Source organism: Chionomys nivalis, chromosome 16, assembly GCF_950005125.1.
Source record: "Chionomys nivalis chromosome 16, mChiNiv1.1, whole genome shotgun sequence".
Lineage (NCBI taxonomy): Eukaryota > Metazoa > Chordata > Mammalia > Rodentia > Cricetidae > Chionomys > Chionomys nivalis.
Genome location: NC_080101.1, coordinates 53,872,683 through 53,897,638, shown reverse-complemented (window position 1 = coordinate 53,897,638; position 24,956 = coordinate 53,872,683). Strand labels below are relative to the sequence as shown.

General features: G+C 40.4%; 1 protein-coding gene across 3 annotated transcripts in view; it reads right to left on the bottom strand.

Moving 5' to 3' along the window:
- The window catches only part of Gdap1 (ganglioside induced differentiation associated protein 1), a 43,608-nt gene that overhangs the window by 3,277 nt on the left and 15,375 nt on the right, over window positions 1-24,956 (bottom strand). The window contains exons 1-5 of one of the 3 annotated variants that reach the window (XM_057790597.1): window positions 13,523-13,719; window positions 11,936-12,128; window positions 3,857-4,030; window positions 2,581-2,675; window positions 1,160-1,274 (exon numbers count right to left, since the gene is read on the bottom strand). In XM_057790597.1, coding sequence (XP_057646580.1) covers window positions 1,160-1,274; window positions 2,581-2,675; window positions 3,857-4,030; window positions 11,936-12,128; window positions 13,523-13,639 — 694 coding nt within the window. In that variant the 5' untranslated portion in view covers window positions 13,640-13,719. Of the gene's footprint in view, window positions 1-1,159; window positions 1,275-2,580; window positions 2,676-3,856; window positions 4,031-11,935; window positions 12,129-13,522; window positions 13,720-24,956 lie in introns of those variants that run through there. The other 2 variants (XM_057790598.1, XM_057790599.1) reach the window with 2 other exon arrangements.

The following is a 24,956-nucleotide window of genomic DNA, read 5'->3' as shown; positions in this document are numbered from 1 at the left end:
CTAGAGGAAACGACAGACTGATATTTCCCTCTGGCTCAGGAAATCAACCAGAGTGCTTTAGAACAATTCATAAAGCTATACTTAAAACCTCACTAAGAGGCCACTACTCCTGTCTACAGCACACCTTCCATGCCAATAACTGCATCCACAGGATCAAAAATGCTTAAAAATGCTACATTTTACTGAGCAAGTACTGGCTTTCTTTCTTGTTATTATCCCTTATACAACACAGTATAAAGCTATTTGCATGTCCTTCACATTATATTACATATTAAAAGTAATCAAAATAACTTCAAGTATATAGGTCATGCAAATGCCAAATCATTTTACATAAAGAACATGACCATCCATGGACTATGGCATCCTCGGTGGCTCCTGAAACCAACCAAGCTTTGCAGAGACAGAAGGATAGACACATTTCCTTGAAGTAGAAAGGAGTCATTCTTTCTTTTTACTTATTTCTCTTTTTTGTTTCTTGTTGGTTTTTTGTTTTGTTTTGTTTCGTTGTGTTGTTTTGTTTTGTTTGAGACAAGGGATTACTCACTAGCCCTTGAAGGCCTTAAACTGCTAGCAATGCCTCTGCCTCAGCCTCATAAATACTGGGATGACAGGTGAGGAGCCATCAAACCCAGCTGTGTCCCTGTTGTGAAAGAAGTTGCAGGTAACAGCATCTTCAACAGTCCAGGTAATATGCACAAATGGCCCCCGTATAAGCATGGAAAATGGCTGACCACTGACGCTCACCAGACGCGATCTATTGATGTTCAGTAGCCCACTAGATACTCACTTGCTCACTCCTCCTTCACTCCTCAGATTCAAGCTATCTCCCCAGCTGAAGCAAAACCCAGAGTAGGCAGTCACGCAATTCCTCAGGTTATCTAACCAGACTACTATAATTGCTGACTTGTGGAGCTGGGTAAGTAGGCACCCTCCAAACATCCTTCAAAAGGTGCAGAAACCATTCCTGAGTCATAGTTCTCATTGATACAGACTGGATTACAATTAGACACTAGAGTTCTGAGTGAAACAACATATTTAAACCAGCCTGTGAGAAGCAACAGCCACAGGAACAGATTACAGAACATGTTTACTGCAGTTTAAGAATGTTCCTACAAATGCCTCTAGTGTTTCAGTAAAAACAAAGCCAATGAGAACCTACCCGGAGTTTCTTCATTTCTCCTTTGTAACTCAGTTTCCACCTGGTCCAAGACCTTCTCCAACTCATCAAGAATTTTCTTCAAGTACTTGACATTGTCATGATCAAGCAGCTTCGACTAATTAACAAACCAAAAAGAAACTATTTTATGCCTACTAGTAACAGCAACAAAACCATATAGCACAAAGTAGATTTGTATATATATACTTTTAGAATTAAAAACTGTTCATTTTAGACAATGGGGCGATATAGGATAACTTTGTAGAGCCAGAGCAAAATGAGGAACTGCCCCAGCTGTGAGATCATCTCAGGAGCAGACCTAGCTCAGACTGGCAACTCCAGCTAACCAGTAAGGACAAACAACATGAGAAACACGAAGATCCTCCTCTAGAACTCAACTCGAGAATAGAAGTTGGTAAATCTTAGGGGACTAATGAGAGAGTCAAGAAAAGAGCAAGAGGTAGCTCAGTCTATAAACTGCTTGTCTTGAAAGTGTGATGACCTGAGTTTGAGTTCCAGAATCTGTTGTTCAAAAGCTAGGAGTGTTGGCACACATTTTTAACCCCATCTTGGGGAAGCAGAGACAGACACATCCCTGGACCTTACTGTCCACCCTGCCTAGCCTAATCAGTGAGTCCCAAGTCAGTAGGAGATCTTGTCTCAAAAATAATGGGCAGAGGGTCCTAATGCTCCCCTCCAGCCTCTACATGCAGAAATGCATGCACACATACACGCACGCACACGTATACACACACACACACACAACGGGTAGAGGAAGAGTATAAAAGAAGTCTAAATGTGATTTTTGAAGGTAAGAAAAGTAACTATGGAAGCATGTACTCTGAGCCTACTCAGCTAAGAGAGGATAAAGGAAGGAAGTTGAGGGAGAGTTGGAAGTATCATTTGCTACATATGATAACATGTGTTGTCTAGGAATGCGCAAAGAACCAATAGAAAGTGAAAGGCTATTGCTGATGCTCCTTATGATGGTCAGACAAGTCAGCTAACACGTGGAGGCCTTAAAGCCGCTAACTACCTGTTTTGAGAGATTCCTACATTATGTTAACTGGAACTTACACTACATCACCTTCCATGGCAACCAGAATGCTCAGTATCTGCTGGTCAGATAACTATCACCGGGTCTGAATATCAAATATATAATAAAAAAATCTTCTTTTCCTTCCTTGGAAGTTTGTTTTTGTTTGGAAGTATCTCACTTTGTAGCCCAGCCTGGCTTGGAACTCATTGATCCTCAGGGCTCATGTGCTGCTACATTGATTCAGAAGTCTTTCTAAAGTAGAACACAGGCCAAAGGTATCACATGCACTAATGATCTACAGTAGTAAACAGATAGCCTAGAAACAACACGCCTCTTTCCCAGAGAGAATACACTGGTGTGCAGTATAGCCAGCGTAGTCACTTACCTTAAGTCGCTTCTGTTTGGCAATGTATGCCTCTTGTAAGTCAGGGTTTTCTTCAGCAAGTTTCTTCAGTTCAGACTCTGTGTTACCAATCTGGCCTGATAATAAAAACATGTTTGAAATGAAGAAGCCTTTCCCCCTCCTGTCACAGACATGGGGAGGAGTGGGGACACACCCTGATGAGAGTATGAGCTTTGTGACTGGTAGCCTGCTGCTATCTTGGACATACTGTGTGTGCCTCTGTTTCCCCATTTAAAATGTAGCTAGAAGATACCTAGCACACAGTCTGAGGACTGCCTGAGCATCTTCTGTGGGCAGCTACAGCAAGGCTAGACACTTTTGTGCACGATGCCACTGAACTGCCTTACCTTTCCAGTTCTTCCACTTTCTCTGATGACAGGAATGGAAAACCTTGTTTTGAAAATAATGTTAACTAAAGTGATAAGGTTGCAGTCAGAGGTTGGGTTTCAAATCACATTATATATAAGGCAAGAGAGGAAAGGGGAGATGGAAGGTGAGAAAAGAAGGGAGGGAATAGGGGAGGGGAGAAGAGACAAAAAAGACAAAGAAAAAAAGATGGGAGAAGAAAAGGTATCAAAAAAAGGAGAAAAAAGTAATAAAACAACAAGGTGACATCACGTAAGAGAAAAACATGGATTCTGGGTTTAGAAGATTCGGGATTGAGTGTCTCCAAACCTCGTGATTAGGACCAGTGCAAGCTCTGTCCTATCTAATCCTAGCCAACTATACTGCAGAATGCACCTTCTTCTGTTCCTCATCTAACACGCTGACCCCATAGAGCCTCATGACAGGAAGTAGGAAGGATTTCTCAAATCCCCCAAAATCTCCAGTCACTGAGCGCAGAGGTGATGGTAGATGGCTTCTAATCCAGCTTTCTCCCATCATGAGACAATTAAGGGCCAGAAATGTGATCCCAATTGCCCATACCCCCAAGAAGGTGCCAGCCATTCTGACTACCAGTCAATCTGTTTGAGAACATGTTGAGAACATTCTCTACCTTTCTATCAGTTACTTTTCTAAGTTTTTTTCCAAACACCAACAAATTAGGCCTAATAGATACTATATCTAGTGAGGTGGCTGAGGAACTGATTAGTCTGGCAGGTTAGTGAATTGATGCATAGCCCTGCACGTCCATGAAACAAACTCAACTATCCTATTTCCCAATCTTCTCTCAGTGACTAGAAGATATGTTAAGTCTTAAAATGATAAGAAACTTCAGGCAGAATCAACCCCCAGCTTATAAGATTTTTTTACATACTGCGAATCCTTGTGGTTGCATAAGCTGGGATCATAGAATCCACAGTGAGTTCAGGATGTAAAATGCAGCCATGTGTGTAAGCATCCATCGGCAAGGAGTCAAGAAGTTCTCGGTAATGCTGCACCCGTGGGTAATACATGCTTCCTTTATCAGGCATTAACCTGGGTGTTCTTTCTAAAATACACATCGAAAATATAAATGCAAACATTGGCGGGAATGCTACAAATAAGACCTGACCACTAATGCAATGCTCATATCTTATTACATCATCATATCTTCTAAGAAGATGTGTTTCAAAGAGTATCCACAGAGAAAAAACTGAAGAATAAAACACAAAAGTCAGGGCTAAATCCCTTCAGAATTATTTCCTAATCTGCCTCTCAAACAGTTCTGGAAAATGCCAACTAGCTTATTACCACTAGTGCAAGGGAGAGCCTGGACAGTCTTTATCCACTCATTTCTTAGCTTGGGTTCCAGGCGGCAATTTCTGACTCTAAGCATGTAGGCAAATGTTTGATGTACAGATAGACAGTACAATGTTAAAGGCTTCCTTGGAATAATGGCAAAGCATGAATCACAATCCCCACCAGAGACGCAGACAACCACACACTTCATTATAGACGCCATGTGAAAACAAGACAGGGAATCGGCCTATACCCTTCCAGCCTCTCCACACTAGATGCCTTAATTAGCCCCTTATGCAGACTTTTCAGAATCTCAGCAATATTACCAGTTCTCCAACAAATCCACTCCCATGAGGACAAACCAGAAGCTTTGAAATGCTGAGGTGCTCTCACCCTTGCATGTGTCACTGCCCTTGTCTCAAAATAATAATGTCCTCAGGTGCATAAAATATAAGATGAACAAAATAATACTAATTTGTAAAACACTAACATATATACTTCTTTAACATTATTAATATTCAGCATCAGCTCTGATAACTTTCATAACTTAAAAGTATCACTATATCTATAATAATTTAATATGCTAGGAACATATCTGTGATTTCTATCAGTGACAGAGTCACTGCATTCCTGACTGTTTTGGATTATCTGCATTGATAATAAAAGAATGATAGACTCCTCCAGCTGGACAGGAAGGAACCAGCATAGGTCCAAACTAGACCCTCTGAATGTGGATGACAGCTGTATGGCTGGGACAGACTGCGAGGCCTCTGGCAGCCATATACTATGTGCCACATAAACAACAGAAATATGTTTTTCACAAATCTGGAGGGAGGCTGACAATCTAAGATCAAGCTGTCAGTGAGTCTAGAATCTGAAGAGAGACTACTTCCTGGTTCATAGATGGAGATGCCACACTGAGTCATATCCACATGGTGGAAAAAGCTGGTACTGGCTTTTTTGGGAACCTATTCTCTTTGGATGAATACCTTGCTCTAGATATAGTAGGGAGGGCCTTGGAGCTTCCCCAAGGCATTGTATCTTACCCTTTCTGAGGAGTGTATAGGGGATGGGGGGGTAAGAGAAGGGAATGGGAAGAGGGGAGGAAGTGGGAAGTGGGATTCATAAGTAAAATGAAAAGAAGATAGTTTGTTTTCTTTTTAAAAAAAATAAAATGTTTAAAAATATATTTTTAATGAACACAAAAAAAGAAGTAAGCAAAATTGAAGACATTTTTACACCCATCCAAGATCTCAATTCCCCTTCTACGCATGGATTCAAAGACTTAGTTCTTAACGTGTGAATTGATGATCTATAGGCTTCCCAAAGACACTTTAGGGGATGCACTAATTCCAGACTTTCTACAGCAACACCATGTTGCTAATGGCTTTTCACTCTTGTTACTCCTGCAGTAGCAACAGAGCTTTCTGGAGGCCGCATAAACACACAGGTTCTGTCGCTGAGCTAGTGAATGGTGAGAGTCCCGACACCCGAGTGCTCTAGGGCTTTAAACTTTCCTGGCTCATCTCTAAATAGTAAATATTGACCCACATAAACCAAAGCTCTAGCTTTTTGGAGCCCATTCCCTATGGTGGAATGCCTTGCTCGGCCTTGATGCAGAGGAGAGGGGTTTGGTCCTGCCTCAACTTAAAGGCTTTGTTGACTCCCCATGGGAAGCCTTGCCCTTTCTGAGATTGGGGGGAGATGGGGAGAGCAAGATGAGGGTAGGGAGGGGGGACTGTATGTTGGTATATAAAATGAATAAAAAATTAAAAAATTCTTTTTAAAAACTGCTCGAGAGAGAGAGAGAGAGAGAGAGAGAGAGAGAGAGAGAGAGAGAGAGAGAGAGAAAGGGACCCAAAAGCCTGAAGCAGCACTCACTGCCTTAGCAGTCCAGGAGCCTCAGGTTATAACCATAAACAGTGCATTTTTGAATGCTTCCCAAATGACCAGTTTGGGATCCTGGCTCCCGGGTCAGGCTACTTTTCAGTGCCAGGCCCTGGAGCTTTCTCCAAAAGAACAAAGCACTTCCTTCCCAGAAAGGTGAGCGGGAGGAAGAATAGGAACATGGAATTTTTCTGGGTATGATCCATCTGGCTCAAGCTGACTTCTTCAAAGGAGAACAAATGCTCGCTGCATGAGCATTCTTCTATTCTATCCAGTGCCCCACTGATACCGCTATCTGCTGAAGCTCTTTGCCGGGCACAAAAGAAGATGCCCACTGCACCCATATCCTCTTCCCAGCTCCCTTTCTTTCCCTAAGTACTTCACAGGTGCCCTAGTCAGTGTCACATAGGCCACCTCCAAGGCATACAGCATTCACCGCCTCTGGAAACTTTTCCAAAAGACAATCAAGTCCATCAAGTAGCACATGTCTGCATTCCCAGCACTTGAAAGGCTAATCCAGGAGGATCGTGAGTTCTAGGCCAGTGTGGGTTACATAGTGAAAAGCACAAGGCAATTGATTTCTCTTGAATTATGTAAGTCCTCCTTTTCAATCTCATCTTACTTTACTTTCTAACTATCCCATAGAGTGTCATGATAAGGATTTCCAAGAAAAAAAAAATGTTTTTTCTTGGTGTTCTGCCTCCATCAAGAGTGTGAATAATATAATGCACATGGGTCAGAAAAGGCAACCAGGGGAGTTTTTAAAAGCAGGTGAGGTGCAAGCATTGGAAATATGGTTGCAATAAGGAAAGCCAAGTTTAGTGACTTGACAAGCAGTGAGTAGGAGCTGGAGGCATGACTCCGTAAGAATTTATACTAGTCATTTACCAGGCCCTGGATCAAATCCCAAGTATCTGAAAAACTCAAACATACAAAATAAAATAAATAAATCTATAAATTGTTTTAAGTAGAATAAAATGATGACTTCAAGTTGATATTCTTTTAATGTTGCACTTTAATTTAATTTCAAAGCAAATCCTACTTTTTTTTAATTTTTTTTTTTTTTTGAGGCAGGGTTTCTCTGTAGCTTTTTGGAGCCTGTCCTGAAACTTGCTTTGCAGACCAAGTTGGCCTCAAACTCACAAAGATCCGCCTGTCTCTGCCTTCCAAGTGCTGGGATTAAAAGTGGATGTCAGCATCACCTGGCCCAAATCCTACTTTTTAACAATATGTTAAATGATAGACATAAGACACCAGACATGACTTTCAAATAACTGTTATATATCAAATTATAAAAACACCATACAATTCTGGGTTAACCACTGAGATAATTAGCAATAATAAATATCATATTTTCTACTTATTTAAAGACATTTTTGGTTTTTTTGTCTACTCATTTGGTTTTTACCTAGTAGACAAATTAAATTTTACTGAAAGGTTTAGTTTATTACAAGAAATAGTTCAATTTAAACATTAGTATGTTCATTCACCTTGTCCTATCCCCCATTCCTGTACTTGTTCACTGTCATATCTCACCTAGCTTAATTAATAGGTTCCTGTAATGTAATTTTCTTCATTATATACCTGATTGAAAATGCACCATCTACACAAAACATTCTATGAAATTAAATAGTAACAGTATATGCATATGCTGAGGACAGATTCTTGTCAAACTGATAGGTAGAAAATATCTTTGGAGACTAACAAGTTTCTAAAGATTTGAGGCCTTTGAACTATCTCTGAATATCCCAAGAGTTGCCCCTAATTAATGCCTGCTAAATGGTCCTGCGAGAATGGATGCAGAGAGCGCTCTCAGCCAGTCCTAAGATGAGCAATGATTACAGAGAAATTTCTCCTTAACCAAAGTCTTGCCCTTGGGAATATCACTCCTATCTCCATGAACTTGCTTTCAAAAGTAATAATAGAAATAATAGTCAAGTCTACTATTATCCAGCTTAGATAATAACTATTTTAGGTTAAGACTTTTAAAAAGTTCCCTGACTCAAATTCTCCTGTACAACTGCCAATTATTGAATAGATATCTCAAAGGCACGGGATGCAAATATCTGAGTACGGATATACAAAATGACTGAGCAAAATGCTATATGAGCATAACCCTCAATGACAGGCTAACAAAGGATAGCAACCAACAGCAAAGACACCAGTTCACTAATCTGGCCTTTAGTTAATAACTATACCTACAGGGATCCTATTATAACCATGAAAAATGATACACTTCATAGAACCATACTAATTATCATCCTCCCATTCCTCTAAATTCCATCTGTACAGCGACAAAATCGCAAATGTTAAGAGCACCTTTGGATGTAGAGCACTGCGGTGTGTGCATCTGGAAAGAACCAAGGCTTTTAAAAACAACCCGAGACCACTCTAGCCTGGCAACTTCCTAACCACCAGGTCTCTTACCCATTGTAGCTAAATTTTAAAACCAAAATTCATGTGCTACATTTGTCTTATTAAACTTCATCTTAGTTTCTGGTTTATTCCTATCCCACAAGAAGCATTTCATAAGATAGCTATTACTCTAATGATCTTAGCTCTTCCATCATTCATAAATATGATACCATTTCTTTAATGTCTTTATTCATTTGTATATTAAACTCAAATCAAGAAAGTCAGACTTAAAGAAACACCACTGGGGACTGACAGCATAGCTTAGTGATAGAACACTTGCCTGGCAGGCACAAAGCCATGAGTTGATTCCTAGGACTTCAATCAATCAATAAAACACTAAGAAAAAGCCCTATTCAGGCTATAGGTATTTCGATGACTCATTCATTTTATCCATTCAATATTATTTATTAAATATCTATTATGGAGTATCTACTTGCAGAAAGCATAAGGGCACAGCTCTTAATAAGACAGTCCCTGACCTCACAGGTCTTACAGTGATTTAAACGTAATCCAAATATTAGTAAGTAAAATAAGAGCTGGGGGGTCAATTTGGTGTAATAAATCTGTGCATCAATATTCTTCTGTGTGGTAATTAATTCATCTGCAGACATGTCTTACTTACCATTCTCTAGTCATATTTGTATCTTTATTCCATAGAAACATTATATAATCTCAAATGCTCTACTTGAATTAAGATACACTCTATTTCAAGCCATGGTTTGAACACACCAGGCACATTTTAACAGGTATTTCTAACATTTTCCAACAATGTAAAACTTAAATTAGTTCCTTCTACTGACAGACATAAAATCTGAAAATTTAGAGGTTTTTTTTAAACCACAGCAATGCTATCACTTGCAGAGATAAACAGGACTAGCCAACTCTTATTTCACCCTTTCCTCCTTCCAAGGAAATTGGTTTTGCAAATGGGAAAGTATGAAAAAGAAAAAGAAAATAAATTGGAAATCCATTATAAAAGTTTGCCAGATAGAGTAATTTGTAGACTGCTTTGAGCATAACACAGTAATTTATAACATTAGTCTAAAGTTTTAATGCACGTATAATTCACTTGGAACTCTTGTTGAACAAGAATCTAACTCACTAGCTTTGCTAGAAGGTCTAAAACTCTGCACTGTAAATAACCTGTCAGATGATGCCAATGTTGCTGGTGATGGAACAGACTTTGACAAGGTTGGCTGTTCTCTGTCCTGCTCTTTGACGAATGGGATGGCTCCTTTCCTGTTCCCCTGAGTTCTTAGTGATGAATGCTAACTGTCTGGATTGTACTACAGCAATGCTTATGGTTGCTGTTGATTTAAATCTCTATATCCTGAAGTAAATTTTTCTATCTTGACCTGCAAACTGGTCTGGCTGTCATCATATCTGCTTCAACTATAGGAGTCCTAGTCTTTTCTAATCTTCCCCAGTTGGGTAACTACTCTCCTGGGAAAGAAGAACATGAAGAGTCAGTTGGGTTGGTCTTGCCTTACAAGGACAGCAGTGCATCATCTCGTCCAACAGTTACAAAGAAATGTTCAACAAGTTAGTGAGGCCGTTGATGGCTTCCTCACCAGAGAAGCCCAACCATAATTAAATCCCATGCTTCCCCCTGTTCCATCCTACCATTCAGTCAGTGCTTTATCTAATCAACAAAGTTATTAAAAGAAATAGTTACTTCCACATACCGAATCTGAGACCAACCTGAACTTAAAGTTTACTTCGAAAACAAGCCAACAAAATCTATTTGGCTGTGATTTATGTAACTTAGTAAAAGTCAGAATATATTTCAACTTTACTATTATATAAAAAGCAATCTCTAAGGAAAATTTTAAGAAACCAATGATAATTAACGTTTACTGTAAAGCATTATTTCAAATGAGGTAAGAAAGAGAATAGGCAAATGCGAAGAAAGAACTGAAATAATGTTGATACAAATTGCATTAGTTCAAGCAAAGTCTAAATATTATTTTTCATGTGTTATATAATATATGTGATATATATTTTATTCTTGTATAATTCATGTAACTTATGGTTTTATATATTGCATATAGTACATGAAAAATAAGATACCTTTTTAAAGTTTTGGTCATTTAATATAGAATTCTTACACAATTATTTTTGTTTTATTTCTATTATTCTAGTTGGTTCTCTCAAGAAAAACAAATTATTGATACTCTTATCCATTTCCAAAAAGCTCAAGGATGTGAAAATGTTTCTTAAATCAATTATTCTCCATTTTCAGCACAGTGCCCAGCATCTAAACGTATAGGGATAGTCAGTAACGGTGAAAGGCCAATCGTTCTTTATACCACTTGGTTTAGGCCAAGGCCACCTTTAGTTAAAACCTCTGACAGAGTCCTGGGTAATCAGCACTTACAGTAAGAATGATGGCACCGCTACACTCAGATAAGATTATGAGTTTCTAATCTAGTTCCCCTATTAGGTCTAATAGCCATTTTCCTACTAAGTACCTTAGACAGCTTTTGGTTCATTAATTTCCTTCCTTAATTTGGGGTCATATGCTGACCTTAACTGCTCAGTTAGCATCAGCAGAGCAGCAAGCAAGCAGCTGGATCGCCCTTAGATTGCTGTCTGGAAGAGAACTGAAGGGGAAGTCTGAAGCCTTAGGCTCTGCTCTCAGTTCTGCCCGTGGTCAGCCATGTCTGCGGTCAGCATAGCCTTGTCACTAAACTACAGTGGACCTGAAAGGGCTGTCCTTAGAAACAAGCAGAAATATTCGTATATGGCAAAGGAACCAAGAAATGGTACCAGCTGAAGACTCTGAAGACCAAAGACCCTGCCATAAAATGGTTACATTTCCTTAGGCAAACCCTCTATTTCTCTTTCCTCACATGCAGAATGGGAATGACTTGTCTCTACGCTTCTTTCGGATTCTGTACCTGTTTCTGAGGCAATCTCTTGACAAGTGACTAAAATTGAAATATAAAATGCCTGACACATAAGCAGTCATAAGTGATCATTATTAAAACATTGCACATATTTATGCCATATAATTCCTTAGAAATGATAAAAATTGAAACAATGCAGAAGTAACTAGAACAAAGAACCTAAAGAGTAGTAAAAATCCATCCCCATTCTCTACTATTTAGTCCTTTCTTTCTCTTATTTTTAAAATTAAGTTGATTTTCACAATTTTCTGCAAGTGAATTTGAAAGTTTTGCCATTAACATTTGCACTGGCTTCTCTGAAATTGGTACAGGCGTATATTTGTGTGCTTATGGAAATGGAAAAGGTTTTTAAATCACTAAACCACCACCATAAAAGAGGGGGAGAGGGAGGAAGAGAGAAGGGAGACAGGGAAGGTCGTATGTTGAAAACAAAGCTAAGAAATCACAAAGAGCCTTAACATTACCATCCAGGAAAGTCTGTTCAAGATAATCAATGATCTGAGTGGCCTCACAAATTATGTTTTCCCCGTGGATAAGGACAGGCACTTCTCCAGTTGAGTTCAAACGCATAAACCAAGGCTCATTGTGTTCACTCAGGGGCAGACTTACATCGTGTTCCTCGCACTTCAGTGCCTTTTCAGCAATTACCAAGCGCACCTGGAAGAGTTCACAGGGGTTACTACTGTTCTCAGTTAAAACATCTTCTCTGGATTCAGCTACACCACCTCGGTTGGCTTCCCGAGCTAGCAGCATTTCAAATGTTCATTTAGTGATGCCTGTTGCTATAAGGAAGATGAGCAGCACCTTGGCAACTTACTGCTATAGGTTATAGAAGGAAAGGTGGGAAGAAAATGACTGTCTTCCTTACAACCACTCTCTCTCCATCGCCACAGTGGTCCTTGCGCCTTAAACTAAACTGTGTATCCTCCCCAGACAAAAGTCTTGAAATAGAGGGCTGGAGAGACGGCCAGGTGCGTATAGCTCTTGTAGATAACTCAAGTTTGATTCCCAGCACCCACATTGGATGTTGACAAGGGCAGGCCTGTAACTCCAGCACAGGGGAAACCATAAAGGACCACCTTAAGTACAAACATATGTTTGGGACTTTGTTAAAGAATGCAAGCACGAGAAAATCAAAGCAGTTTCATTCCCTTGGGGTGGAGCAGTGTCTTTACATGATTTTGTCGTTTTCTCTTCTGATGCTAAAGACTGCCAAACCCAGAGCCTTGAGCTTGATAAGCAAGGATTCTGTCTCTGAGCTAAATACCTAATTTCTGTATTTTTTTTTTAAACAAAGAGCTAGCATGGTGATTCAAGACTGCAATCCCTGCCGGGTGGTGGTGGCGCACACCTTTAATCCCAGCACTCGGGAGGCAGAGGCAGGAAGATCTCTGTGAATTCGAGGCCAGCCTGGTCTACAGAGTGAGTTCCAGGACAGGCTCCAAAGCTACACAGAGAAACCCTGTCTTGGAAAAACAAAACAAAAACCAAAAAATACAAAACAAAACAAAACAAAAAAAACCTGCAATCCCAACAGTAGAGGAGCCAAGGTGAAAGGTTGCCACAGATTTGAAGACTTCTTGGTCTACATAACAAGTTCCAGGTTGTTCAAGAAGAGATCCTGTCTCAAACTCTCTCTCTCTCTCTCTCTCTCTCTCTCTCTCTCTCTCTCTCTCTCTCTCTGTAATATTATATGTATGATATACAGTATATATATATATCATATATACACACACATAGATATATGATATATATATACAATATTTACTTTTTTACAGAAGGAAAGTAGCTCAAAGTGTTGCAGGGAGTCACTTATTCCTGCCTCACTCTCCAGGGTCCAGAGCTCAAGAGGGCAAACCCTCTAGGCTGAATGTGATGCTTCTTAGTGGCGATTCCCGAATGACAGTGCCTGTGTCACTACCTTCATCCTTCTGCAGATCCACACTTAGTGCACCCCAGCAGTGCAGACACCCAGGGTCAGGGCCTGCGCCACGCCGAAGGAGCTGTCCCGGTGCTGAACGCGAGCGCGGCCCGCGGCTCCTGGCCGTTACCTTTTGAGAGCTGAAGGAGTGGGTCCAGTGGTACAGAATGAGCTTGACCTCCGCGTCCGGCCGGCCTTCCGCCTGCAGGGGCGCGCCCACCCGCGTTTCGTCCTGCCTCCGAGCCATTTCGGGGTGCACGGGTCAGGCAGCCTCGTCCGTGGGCCCTCTTGCCAAGAAGCTCTCTGTGGCGTCCTCTGGTTTCCCAAGGCCCCCGTGGCGGAAAGGACGCGCTCTGCAGACGAAATGGCTTCTGGGAAATGTAGTTTTGCCCCCAAAAAGCTGAAGAGCCTGTCTGCAGGGGGCCTTACCTACAAGATGTAACGGAACTTTTTTTTTTTTTAAGTAGAAAAAATTTCTAAAATATGACTGTCTTGTTTGGAAGGCAAGGAAAAATTATGATAGCAAGTTATTTGTGAACTTTGAACATTACTTGGGATTAAAAGTGCCAATTTCCCAAGACATTCAGGGCTTTTATTTTGGTGGAAAAGTTCTAATGGGCAAAGCAATTGGATTAAGAATCAATGAATTTTCATTAGAAGATATTATTATGGAATCACAGAGTATGTATCCCATGAATAAATCAATAGTGGCAATATAAAACTGCCCGATGGTTAGGTATGCACATTTATAGCAGAAAAACCTGGGACTGTGTCTGCTTTTTCCATTTTTGAAATAGAGATCATTTTATTCCATTCATCAGGTTTTTGTGAAAACTGAGTACATCTATAAGACAGTACAATCAACGGCAATACTAGTCACAAACTCAGTTTCCTTAAAACACTCTCTTTATAACCATGGTCAGGATAACTACAGACTCTATATTCTAATTCTACTCACAACTGCATAGCTCTTAAAATCTGTAATCATAGCAGACTAATAAAGTTTCTCTTTCAGAACATTTATACAAATATTGCCATGGAGTAAGTTCCTGTATGATTCACTACCAAATCTCACTTCAGCTCTATGTTCTAGGCATTTCAGCTGCATCCTGGAACTACAAAGATTTGCTAGGTAAGATCTAGTGCCTGGCACACATAGAGAAGTCTGGCAGCAGGTGTAACAGAATAAACAGCCTCAAGAAAAAGGAATCATTTTAGGGCCCAGGCATGGAATTATGAACAAGGAAAGCATGGCAGGCAGCAGCCCAGCTAAGAAGGCCCCTGAAAGGAACCAAAAGCTTAGGGAGTTTCTCCTCTCATATAGAGTTCTTCCTTTGTTGTTCCAAATAGTTCTTCTATGATTTGACTGTTTCTAAGTATATTTTATGTCTTTAAATAGCAGAACTGAGCTTCTTGACAGTTTTTTAATCTAGTCATTTGGGTGGGTGGGTGAAGCCATTCATTCAGAGTGAAAAGGAAACCAGACTCTAAAATCAGGTAGAGCGGAGTTAAATTTTAGCTCCACTCCTACTTTGGGCCCTCTGCATCTGTTACTTTTACGTAAATAAAATACAGATGATAAGAATATAAGCCTACTGTCTCAGATAGGGTTTTCTAGTGCTGTGAAGAGACACCATGACCATGGAAACTCTTAGAAAGACAACACTTAATTGAAGTGACTGGCTTATGGATTCAGAGGTTCAGTCCCTTATCATTATGGCAAGGAGCACGGTGGTGTGCAGGCAGATGGAGTGCTGGAGCTTAGAGCACTAAATCTTGCAGGCAACAGGAAGTTAACTGACTGTCACACTGAGTAAAGCTTGAGAAAAGAGGTCTCAGATCCCACCCCCACCCCCCAGTGACACACTTCCTCCAGCAAGGCCACACCTACTCCAACAAGATCACACCTCCTAATAATGCCACTCCCATTGGGGGCCATTTTCTTTCAAACCACCACACCTACGCTAAGTGGTATGGAAATTTAATGAGATAAAATACTTAAAGCATCTGAGACATTGCCTAGAAGGCTTGCTCCTAGGAGAGGATGCTGACTTATATGATCAGGAAAAGGACCATGCCTGGGGCTCTCCTCTGGACCTGGAGATGGTTGTGAGCTACCACATGGGTGCTAGAAATTGAACCCATGTTCTGGAAGAGCAGCCAGTGTGCTTAACCGACAAGTCAATTCTCCAGGCCTAAACCACCATAGTTTTACTTACCAAAAACAACAACAACAACAACAACAAAAGACTACCATTGTCTTTAATGAGGACTTATTTGGTGTTTCTACATGCTATCGTGTTGTCTGTCCTCACTTCCATATCAAGCATGTACAATGTAGCTTCTCTCTGTCTCTGTCTCTCTCTCCCCTCTCTCCTTCCCTCCCCCCCTTTCTCCTTCTATCCTTCTCTCCCTCCCCTCCCTTCAGTGTTTTAGTTTATGGAGCCTTGGCTGACCTGGAATTCACTCTGTCAACCAGGCTGGCCTTAAACTCACAGGGATCCAATTGCCTCTGCCTTTAAACCCAAGTGTTTAATCCATCACCACATTCAGCTCCTATTTACTTCTTTAAACGTTTGATATACTAAATATCCTATCATGAATGTTATTTTTACCTCTTAAAATGTAAACAGTGAAAGAATATCATTAACTGATAAGAAAAATGGTGAGGTTTGTCCTGGTTTTTTTTTTTAAATCATAACAAGCATGGAGGAACTTCTGTGATCTAAAATTCTATGATCTAAAATTCCTTTCATTTTTCCAGACCAATAAAGGCCTGCTAAGAGTAACAAAAACCTCTTTTCCATCTACATGTTTATTCAGAGTTTTATTAACTGTCTGCATCCTTCATACCTGTGCACGTCATTGCATTACTGTGGTGGCTGGAGGAGAGAGGCCAGATCCAGGGAAATCAGTAGAACAGATCAAATGCAAGAGACAAGGCCATGGCTTGCAGACAAAGTAGAGGAGTTAGAGTACTCAGTCAAAAAAATATTAAATCTAAAACAAAAAAAGTGGTTGTGGTGCACAGGTAGGCACAGGTAGGAAGATCTCGATGAATTTGAGGCCAGCCTGGTCTACAGAGCAATTTCCCAGCCAGCTAGGCTTATGTGGTGAAATGCTGTCTCAAACATCAGAACAACAACAACAAAACCAAACAAATAAACAAAACAATGACATGCATTATGAATATCACAAGTAATAAAAAATAAAGAAAAAATTAAATATTTCTAAAAGTGGATTAAGAATGGCAATCCTGCCATCTGGCAGTCTCTTGTAAATTATGTCTGTAACTCCCAGCCACTTATTTAAGTGGATTATTTAATCCATAGTGAGTGGAGTCCAGATGAATTTGATATTGTAAAAATGCACATCACACAATGTCTCAGAGCTTTTGTCACATTATACATAAATTAGAATAAAAAATTACCAGATATTCTGATGCACAAATACACAGTTTGAAAAAGTTCTTAACAAAAGTTAAGACTTCAACACCTTCCTATGTTTGATGAATTGATAATTTGTTAGGTAGTGTTTTCCTCTAACCAAAATATCTATATATTTCTATAACTTCCTATGTTTGATGAATTGATAATTTGTTAGGTAGTATTCCTCTCACCAAGTGAAATATCTATATATTTCATTCACACGTATGTATATAAGCAAATGTATGCGTGTACCCACATGTATACATACATATATGTATATGTATGTATGTATATATATATATACATTACTGAGTGTAGAATATTATTGCTGATGGGATGTATTTTGGCAGGTTTTAGGTAATACCTCTATTTTTAATTGGATGTTATCCTAAACCAGAAATTTGGAAACCTGACAAATTTGAATAATTCTGTTTTTAAAGTACTATTATGAATGACCACAAGAGGTCTCTAGCTTTTAAGAAAACAACATCCCTTGCTATTTTTCTTTCGGCCAAATTAGAAAACAGATACAGTGATATTTTCCACAGAATATATTTAATTAATTAAACAATATTAAAGACAGATTTTCCAAATTAAAAAAAAAAAACATGTTTTGTACATGTAGGAAAATAAGATTCTTTCCACTTTCTCTTAGGGCAGCGCCACTTATAAACAACAGGCACCCAGGCACTGTGTTGCCATGTCAGGAACCTAGACCAGGGGAGCTGGGAAGGCTTTCTAAGTGCAGTCACATAGGAAAACAATGAGGGGAGCATTCATTCACATTGACATATGTACAACCAAGTACCATGGTGTCTGAGGTTCCCTGTTCCACCCAGTCCTGCAGCCATTAAGTCCCAAAGAAATCACGCAGAGGCCTGCATTAGTTATAAACTGATTGGCCTAGTAGCTCAGACTTCTTATTAACTCTTATAAGTTAAATTAATCCATAATTCTTGTCTGAGTTAGCCACGTGGCTCGGTACCTTATTCGGCAAGGAAGTCATATCTTGCTTCTTCTGTGGCTGGGTCACGACTCCAGAATAAGGTTTCCTCTTCCCAGAGTTTTCCTGTTCTCATTGCCCTGCCTCTACTTCCTACCTGATTGTCCTATCTATACTTCCTGCCTGGCTACTGGCCAATCAGCATTTTGTTAAAATATAATTGACAGGGTACAACCCATTGTCCCATAGTAGTACCGCATGACAAAGACATGATTTGACCAACGGCACACTGTGGACACGGTAACCAAGGATTAGGGCCATGACAAAGCTACTCTATACCAAAGCAATTCTGTGACCAACAGGTAGAAGTTAGACAAGTGGAAACAAAGGTTCACTGGGCATAGCCCTGGGAAAAAAGAAGGGTTCTTACTTAGAAATTTTCTTTATTTTTATCTTTAATGTGAACACAACTAGACAGTCTACAAAACTCTACTATCTCTACTAAAATATAAAGAATTTAGTTTGATATTAACATTGATAGTCATTTCTGAAAAACAAAATTAACTAGATCTTGACAAGTATCAACAGTAACTTTGAACTAGGGCCTCTTGACCTAGTCAACTGTAATGGGGAGTGAATAGTATTTGCACTTGAAGGGGGAAAAGTTCAGAGGAAATTGTTTGGAGACCCCCAGTAACAAATCTCACAGAACTCACAAGGACTAAATTACTGGCACGGGTTAAAGTAGAGCAGGCAACCAATGCCTGGGTATCCAGTTAATATTAATACTGCCACCATCAAGAGAAAGTGGAGACAATTCTAATTGTCTATGTACATAAGAGATTTTTAATTTTTGAGAATCTGCTTTTATAGTTGCTTAAGTATTCTCTGAGGAAGATAATAAACAGCTTATTAAATGTATTGATTTCATGAAGAACTTAAATGGTTCTGTGTAGACTGATCTCCATAGTTAGTTTATCATAGTAGTTCTCAAAGAGCAGTCCCTCTGATGAGCTTGTTCATCACTACCTGGGAATGAATTGTTATTTTAATGAGGCTTAATCTCTGGGAGCGACACCCAGCAATGTGTGCTTTAGCAACCTCCGGGTATCTCCAATAAACACCAAATTTGACAACTGCCTACATAATGCATTTTTGACCAGCAATTCTCAGCTTCCTATCTTATCAGTAAACCTTGTAGAGCATGTAACAGTCAAAAGACTGACTTCATACCAGTCATAACAGTCAATAATTTGGGACAGTTTCAAAACAGAAGGGAAAAGGCCCATGGTACACAAACACCAGTGAGAGTTCTTGGGTGATAGGTGCCAAGACTGCCACCTTCCCATAGGAAAGCACAGAGGCTCTCCTGTCACCTAGAACGCAACAGCACAGTAACTGAAGAATAAGAATAGTGAATTCTGCTTTGGGGTTAAGAAACTGTCCTTTTTCAAGGGTCCAGAGCAAACAATTATATTTGTCCCAAGTACAGCATACTGATTCAAGAAGCCCTGGTTTTGAGATTAATTCCTTTATAATAATCTAATTTTTCAGTCTCCCAAAGAATAACTATTCATGTTAGTAATTCACTAACAGTCTCCCTCGGTTTTTTGTTTGTTTGTTTGTTTGTTTGTTTGTTTGTTTTGTAGAAAATTCACTCTGACTTTCAATTCTTCTGGGAAGGATTGGGTATCTCTGGTAATAGTTTTTGTTTTTGTTTCTTTGTTTTGTTTTGGCTTTGGGGTTTTGTTTGTTTGGTTGGTTTTTTTTTTCTGTCAATTTGACCAAACCTAGACATATATGAGAAGAAAGACTCTTAACTGAGAAAACTCCTCTATCAGACTGGCCGGTAGGTAAGTGTGGGGGGCACTGTCTTGATTCGTGATTGATGTGGGAGGACCAAGTTCCCTGTGGGTAGTACCACACCCACAGTTGGTCCTGGACTGTATGAGAAAGCAGGCTTAGGGAGCAAACCATGGGAAGCAAGCCAGTTAGCAGTACCCTCCAAGGCCTCTGCATCAGCTCCTGTCCCAGGTTCCGTCCCTAACTTCCCTCATACTGGACTGCGATCTGGGATCGCGCAGGTGAGCTGAAATCAAACTCTTTCCTCCCCGACCTGCTATCAGTTGTACCGTTTCCTCAGAGCAATAGAGACTCTAACAGAGATGGCTCTCAGCCTCTTTTCTCCGTTTCTACAGTGATATACGATGCACATATTCAGAATAAACACATGAATATGAACCATGGGCAAATAAATAAAAGGAAATATTTGTACTACTTGGCTGTGGGTGGTTTTGTTGTGTTTTACCAGACACCAAGACGTGTTTCAAGGCTTTGTGTGGTTATCTTACTTAACACTTGCAAAAATCATTTGAGACGGAAAGAAAAATTCTCATTTTATCAGTAGGTCATTGACGCACAGATAAGTTGGGAAAACTTCTCGACCTCACACTATTAGTCCTTCTGGTAAAATTGGGAATAGACTCAGTAGTCTGGGTCTAGAAATTTCACTCTTACCACTAGGAGGTTCTGCCAGTGTTATCAGGCATAATTTCTTAGTCTCATACACAAATATTACTGATGCCTTACATCACTAACTACAACTTTCTTATTCAACACTTTGGCATTGTTATAAAAAGGTGAAAGGGGGAGGATGGAGAGAATGTGCACCTAAAAGTAAATGGATGCCTATTATAAAGTTCTACCGTCACTCAAAATCTGGTTTCCTCCCAAACCTTTACTGAGTGCCTTTACGCTCAGTACATAGTATTTACTGAATAATTCTAACTCTCCCACTTCCAGCTAAAGAGTCATTGCTGAGGCAGGGAGTTTGTATACGTAGTAATTGGGAAAGCTGGACTGAAAAGCTCCACTTTCCACATACATGCACCGGCGCCCGCATTCCACATACGTTTACTGGCGTCCGTATTCCACATGCATTTACAGCGCCCACATTTCACACACATGTACCGGCGCCTGCATTCCACATACATGTACCGGCACCCGCATTCCACATACATGTACCGGCGCCCGCATTCCACATACGTTTACCGGCGCCTGCATTCCCCATACATTCACAGCGCCCACATTCCACATACATATACCGGCACCCGCATTCCACATACATGTACCACGCCCACATTCCACACACGTTTACCGGCGCCCACAGCTTTATTGTCATATATCACTCACCTTGGCTCTGTATGAGACAACTTTAGAGACCTGCCTGTATTTATATTTACATATTGTGTTTCTATAGTGTCTGTGTTGACACTGACAGTCTAAGTTCTGTTCATTTAATTGTCTCTACAATGATCTATTGGACATGTTGCGTCAGTACTGTCAATATTGAATGAGTGCACTGGCCTAGTATATACTTCACTGTGAACTCTCCACTCCATGACAATATTAGCGAGGATGTGGAAGACAAGACATTAGACTCTAGAACCATACTTAATTCAAACTCTGATGCCACCACTCAACTTTGTGATCGTGAGCTTAGCTTTCTTGCCTACAAACCATGCAAAGTAATTTATGATGCCTTCATTGTGGTACTTATAGAATTCTGGTTTTTGAAGCAAAATATTTAGTGCATAAGATTATAATACATAATAATGACAAAATTGTAAAAAGAAAAATTTAAATATTCTGTGTAAATACTTTTAGTGACAGAAACTATCATGTACTTTGGCTCTACTTTGTAAGTTTCTATTTACAAATTCTAAACTTTGTGCACACTTGTAATCTCAGTAACCATGAAGCAGAGGTAGGAGAATCACTACAACTTCAAGGCCAAATACAGCAAAACTGTCTCAAAAATATTATTTGCAAAGCAAATTTCAGCAACTTATTATTTTCAGAAACGCATTTGAAATCATCATAAACACTCAGAAGAATTGAGGTTTCTAACAAAAACAGAAAATAAATGATAAAAATCCCTAAATGCTATTCATCGCTCCTCATGAGTTCCTTCATGCTTGGTTTAGTCGATTATTAAACAAACACCTCTGGTGGTTGTGTTAATATCCTGCGATGTCGTTCATAACACGGAGGTAAGAGACATCAGGGTCATGGAGAAAGGAGCCTCTTTCTAGAGTGCTGAAATACAGCTAGCAAGATCACCCGTCCACCTCTCCTCTGCTGGTCCACTGAGAGCAAAGAGGTCAATTCACAGGCGATGGTAACTATGAGAGTCTCTGGGATGTCAGATACAATCTAGGGACAAGTATATTCCATAGAGGCTACTTAATGCCTATGTTTTAAACTGTAGCTTTTAATTAGTTGTTTCCTAAAGTGCTTTCCTACTAATTTAAAATGTGCTTATGCATATTTTAAATATCCTTTCATCATAAGTACACAACACCAGGAAAGCACCTAGGTCTTACTATTTCCCAGTAAGTGATTCGGGAGGCTTTCCAGGCACTTTATCATTTCTTTTGTTTTAATGTTTAAAGGAATCTTTTCAGAGATTTAATATCATTTGTACATATCTCCATAATTCACATTTAGAGTATTCAATCATACACTGGAGTTTATTTTGCAACTGTCTGTGGTCTGTGTTCTTTATATTGTATCTTCGTTTGTGTCTGCACTGTCTCTAGGCACACGCGAAGAGGGCACAAACTTCAGAGACTCGGCTTTACAGAAAGCGCCAATGATGCAAGCATTGCTTGATTTTCCTTTGTGAATATAAAAATAGGACAAGATAAGGTTGTGGGCAGAGCAGATTCTGGGCATCAAATGGGCATCTCTGTTCCTTTGGCATGAACTTCAACACACTGGCATGATTTTTTTCTTAGCCACCTAATGTCACCAGGGATGTTGACAGAACAAACACAGGAGCCAGTGCTATAAAAACCTACGCCACTTATCTTCTGGGTCTTAAAAAGATCCCGCAGAAGCTTCCTTAACCACGACAACAGAAGACGGTGCTGAATTTGTGCTGAGCTTGCATCTAAAACACTTCATTCTTCATTTTTTTAAAATATGGTACTTCTTAAATAAACACAATATTGTAATCCTTAGAGAAGAGACGAACATGAATTCGCAGCATGTAACTGAGGCACATGACCGCTGGGGATTGAGCCTGCCTATTAAAGCTGCATAAGAGAAACAGGTGCCATGTGGTCAAGATGAGCCTGCTTCCAGCGCTCCCCTGTGGGGAAAGGCAGGAGAGATCAATGAACCGCAAACATCACACAGAGAAGGAGCTTGGCTTTATCATTTCAGAGCAGAGATGTTTAACAGAAAAAGAGAAGAGGTTAGATTCAGGTGATGCTTTGGTTTTAGAAACACATGGTAAGAACCGTTTTTAGCCTAAAAAACGGCAACCTAGACTCCTGACTCCTGTTGTGTGCAGGTTATGAAAATGTAAGAGCCTGGTCTTGACAATTCCAAGCGGCAAAAGTAGGTCGAGTTGGCAAAACCACGACCACAGATGGCCACGACACACGAGAAAATAGAATAGTTAAAATGGGTCCACGTAGGTCCCAGAAATAGCCAGCGTCCACTGACTTAGTCTTGAAAAGGAAAGATGAGCGACTTTCAAAGGAGAGAGGCATCTTACTCCTGGCCCTCCCGGGGCAAAGGTGCTGATTCTGTTCAATCAAGTGGCTGAAATGCGAAGGGCTTTCTTTAAATAAGTGATGACCAGCGAGAGCCCTCTTTTCCACCTTCCCTATTACGTATGTGCCTTGAGGGCTGGGGCAGCTGCAGATAACATCGCGTTCTCAGACCAATGTGCAAGAAAGTTCTGGGCTCAGTTCTCAAGAGCCCCAAGCCAGCTGTCCGAAAAGTCACTTCAGAGTGTCCTTCTGGGGCCAAAAGAGTGCTGGCATCTCCTTTAGCTCCGTGGTGGGCTCCGTCTTCTGAGCCCTCTTTCTGTGCTGAGTCACGGCTCAGAAAACAAGCGTCTAAGGAGGCATCGACTTATGTGCACGACTCTGACAAGCCTGAGCCACCGGTTGCAGCCAAGCAGGCCTATTGGGTGTGTAAATGTGATCCGGTCTGCCTTTCCAGCCTCTGCAGAAGAACTGCATGCCCATATTTATTGCTGTTGCTATTCTAAGGGCTGGATGACGTTCTTCTCTCCTTGTGGCCGAGCACTGCCCGTTCATCTTTCACCACTCCCTCCAAGTCTACAGGGCTAAACCCAGAGATACAAATAGATTCCACCAGGAGGAAAGTTAAAATGAGAAGTTCCTAAGCAGTACCAAATGAATGTGTGTTGTGCCATCAAAGGCTTTCAATGCGGCCACCCTGTTTTTTAAGTGTGTGCTGTTAGCACCCCACTACTACCCTAGACAAGGATTTTCAGAAAGGAGTGGAAACACAGCTAAGGAATTAGGCAAATGTTGACTTTCGCACTGCCGGGTGCTGGGAATGTTCACACATTGCCAGAAGGCTTGGAGATTTTCCACTCACCTGTGCGCAACCTCAGTCTCTCCACTCTTCCTGTGATAATCTTGTGATGTAAAGGGACTAACCAACAAGCCACAGACACTCCAACTAAGGGTACAAGGATACGGGATAGAGGTGGTGGCTCCTGGAAAGTAACTATATACAGGTTTTCTAAAAGAAGAACTTAAGACACAGAAATAACCAGTTACAACATGCGCAAGGTGAGGGTGAATCTAGTTTCACCACCCCGCCTCCTCATAGCAGCTGGAGAAGAGGCTCTCTTCACTCTTTCCCCTCCATGCTTGGACTCTCTATGAGGTTGGAGTGATAACAGGAACTAGCTTGTAGATTTTGGGGGGGAAACTACATGAAAAAAATGTTTATAAACAATTGGAAAATCAAAGGCAGAAAAAGAATACGTGTTTGCCTATTTAGAGCCTGGAAGTTCCCATTCATCCTTATCTGTCTGCCAACTCAAAAAGAACAACACAAAGGTTGGTGTTATAGCTCAGTGGTGCTACGTTTGTCTAGCATGTATAGGACCCTGTGGTGGTTCAATCCTTACACACACACACACACACACACACACACAAGGAAATGCATCCACCAGTACTCCAGATCTGGTATGGTAATTCTAGCTGCCAGAGTATTATTCAAAGTGTACTATCAGCAACAGATTGACCAATTCTCACCTGATAAGTCCATTCACTACAGAATTATTTAAACAGAAGCCCTAACAATGGGGCCTGCTCTTAAAGCGATACATATGTGAAAAGAGATGCCATGTATAAGCT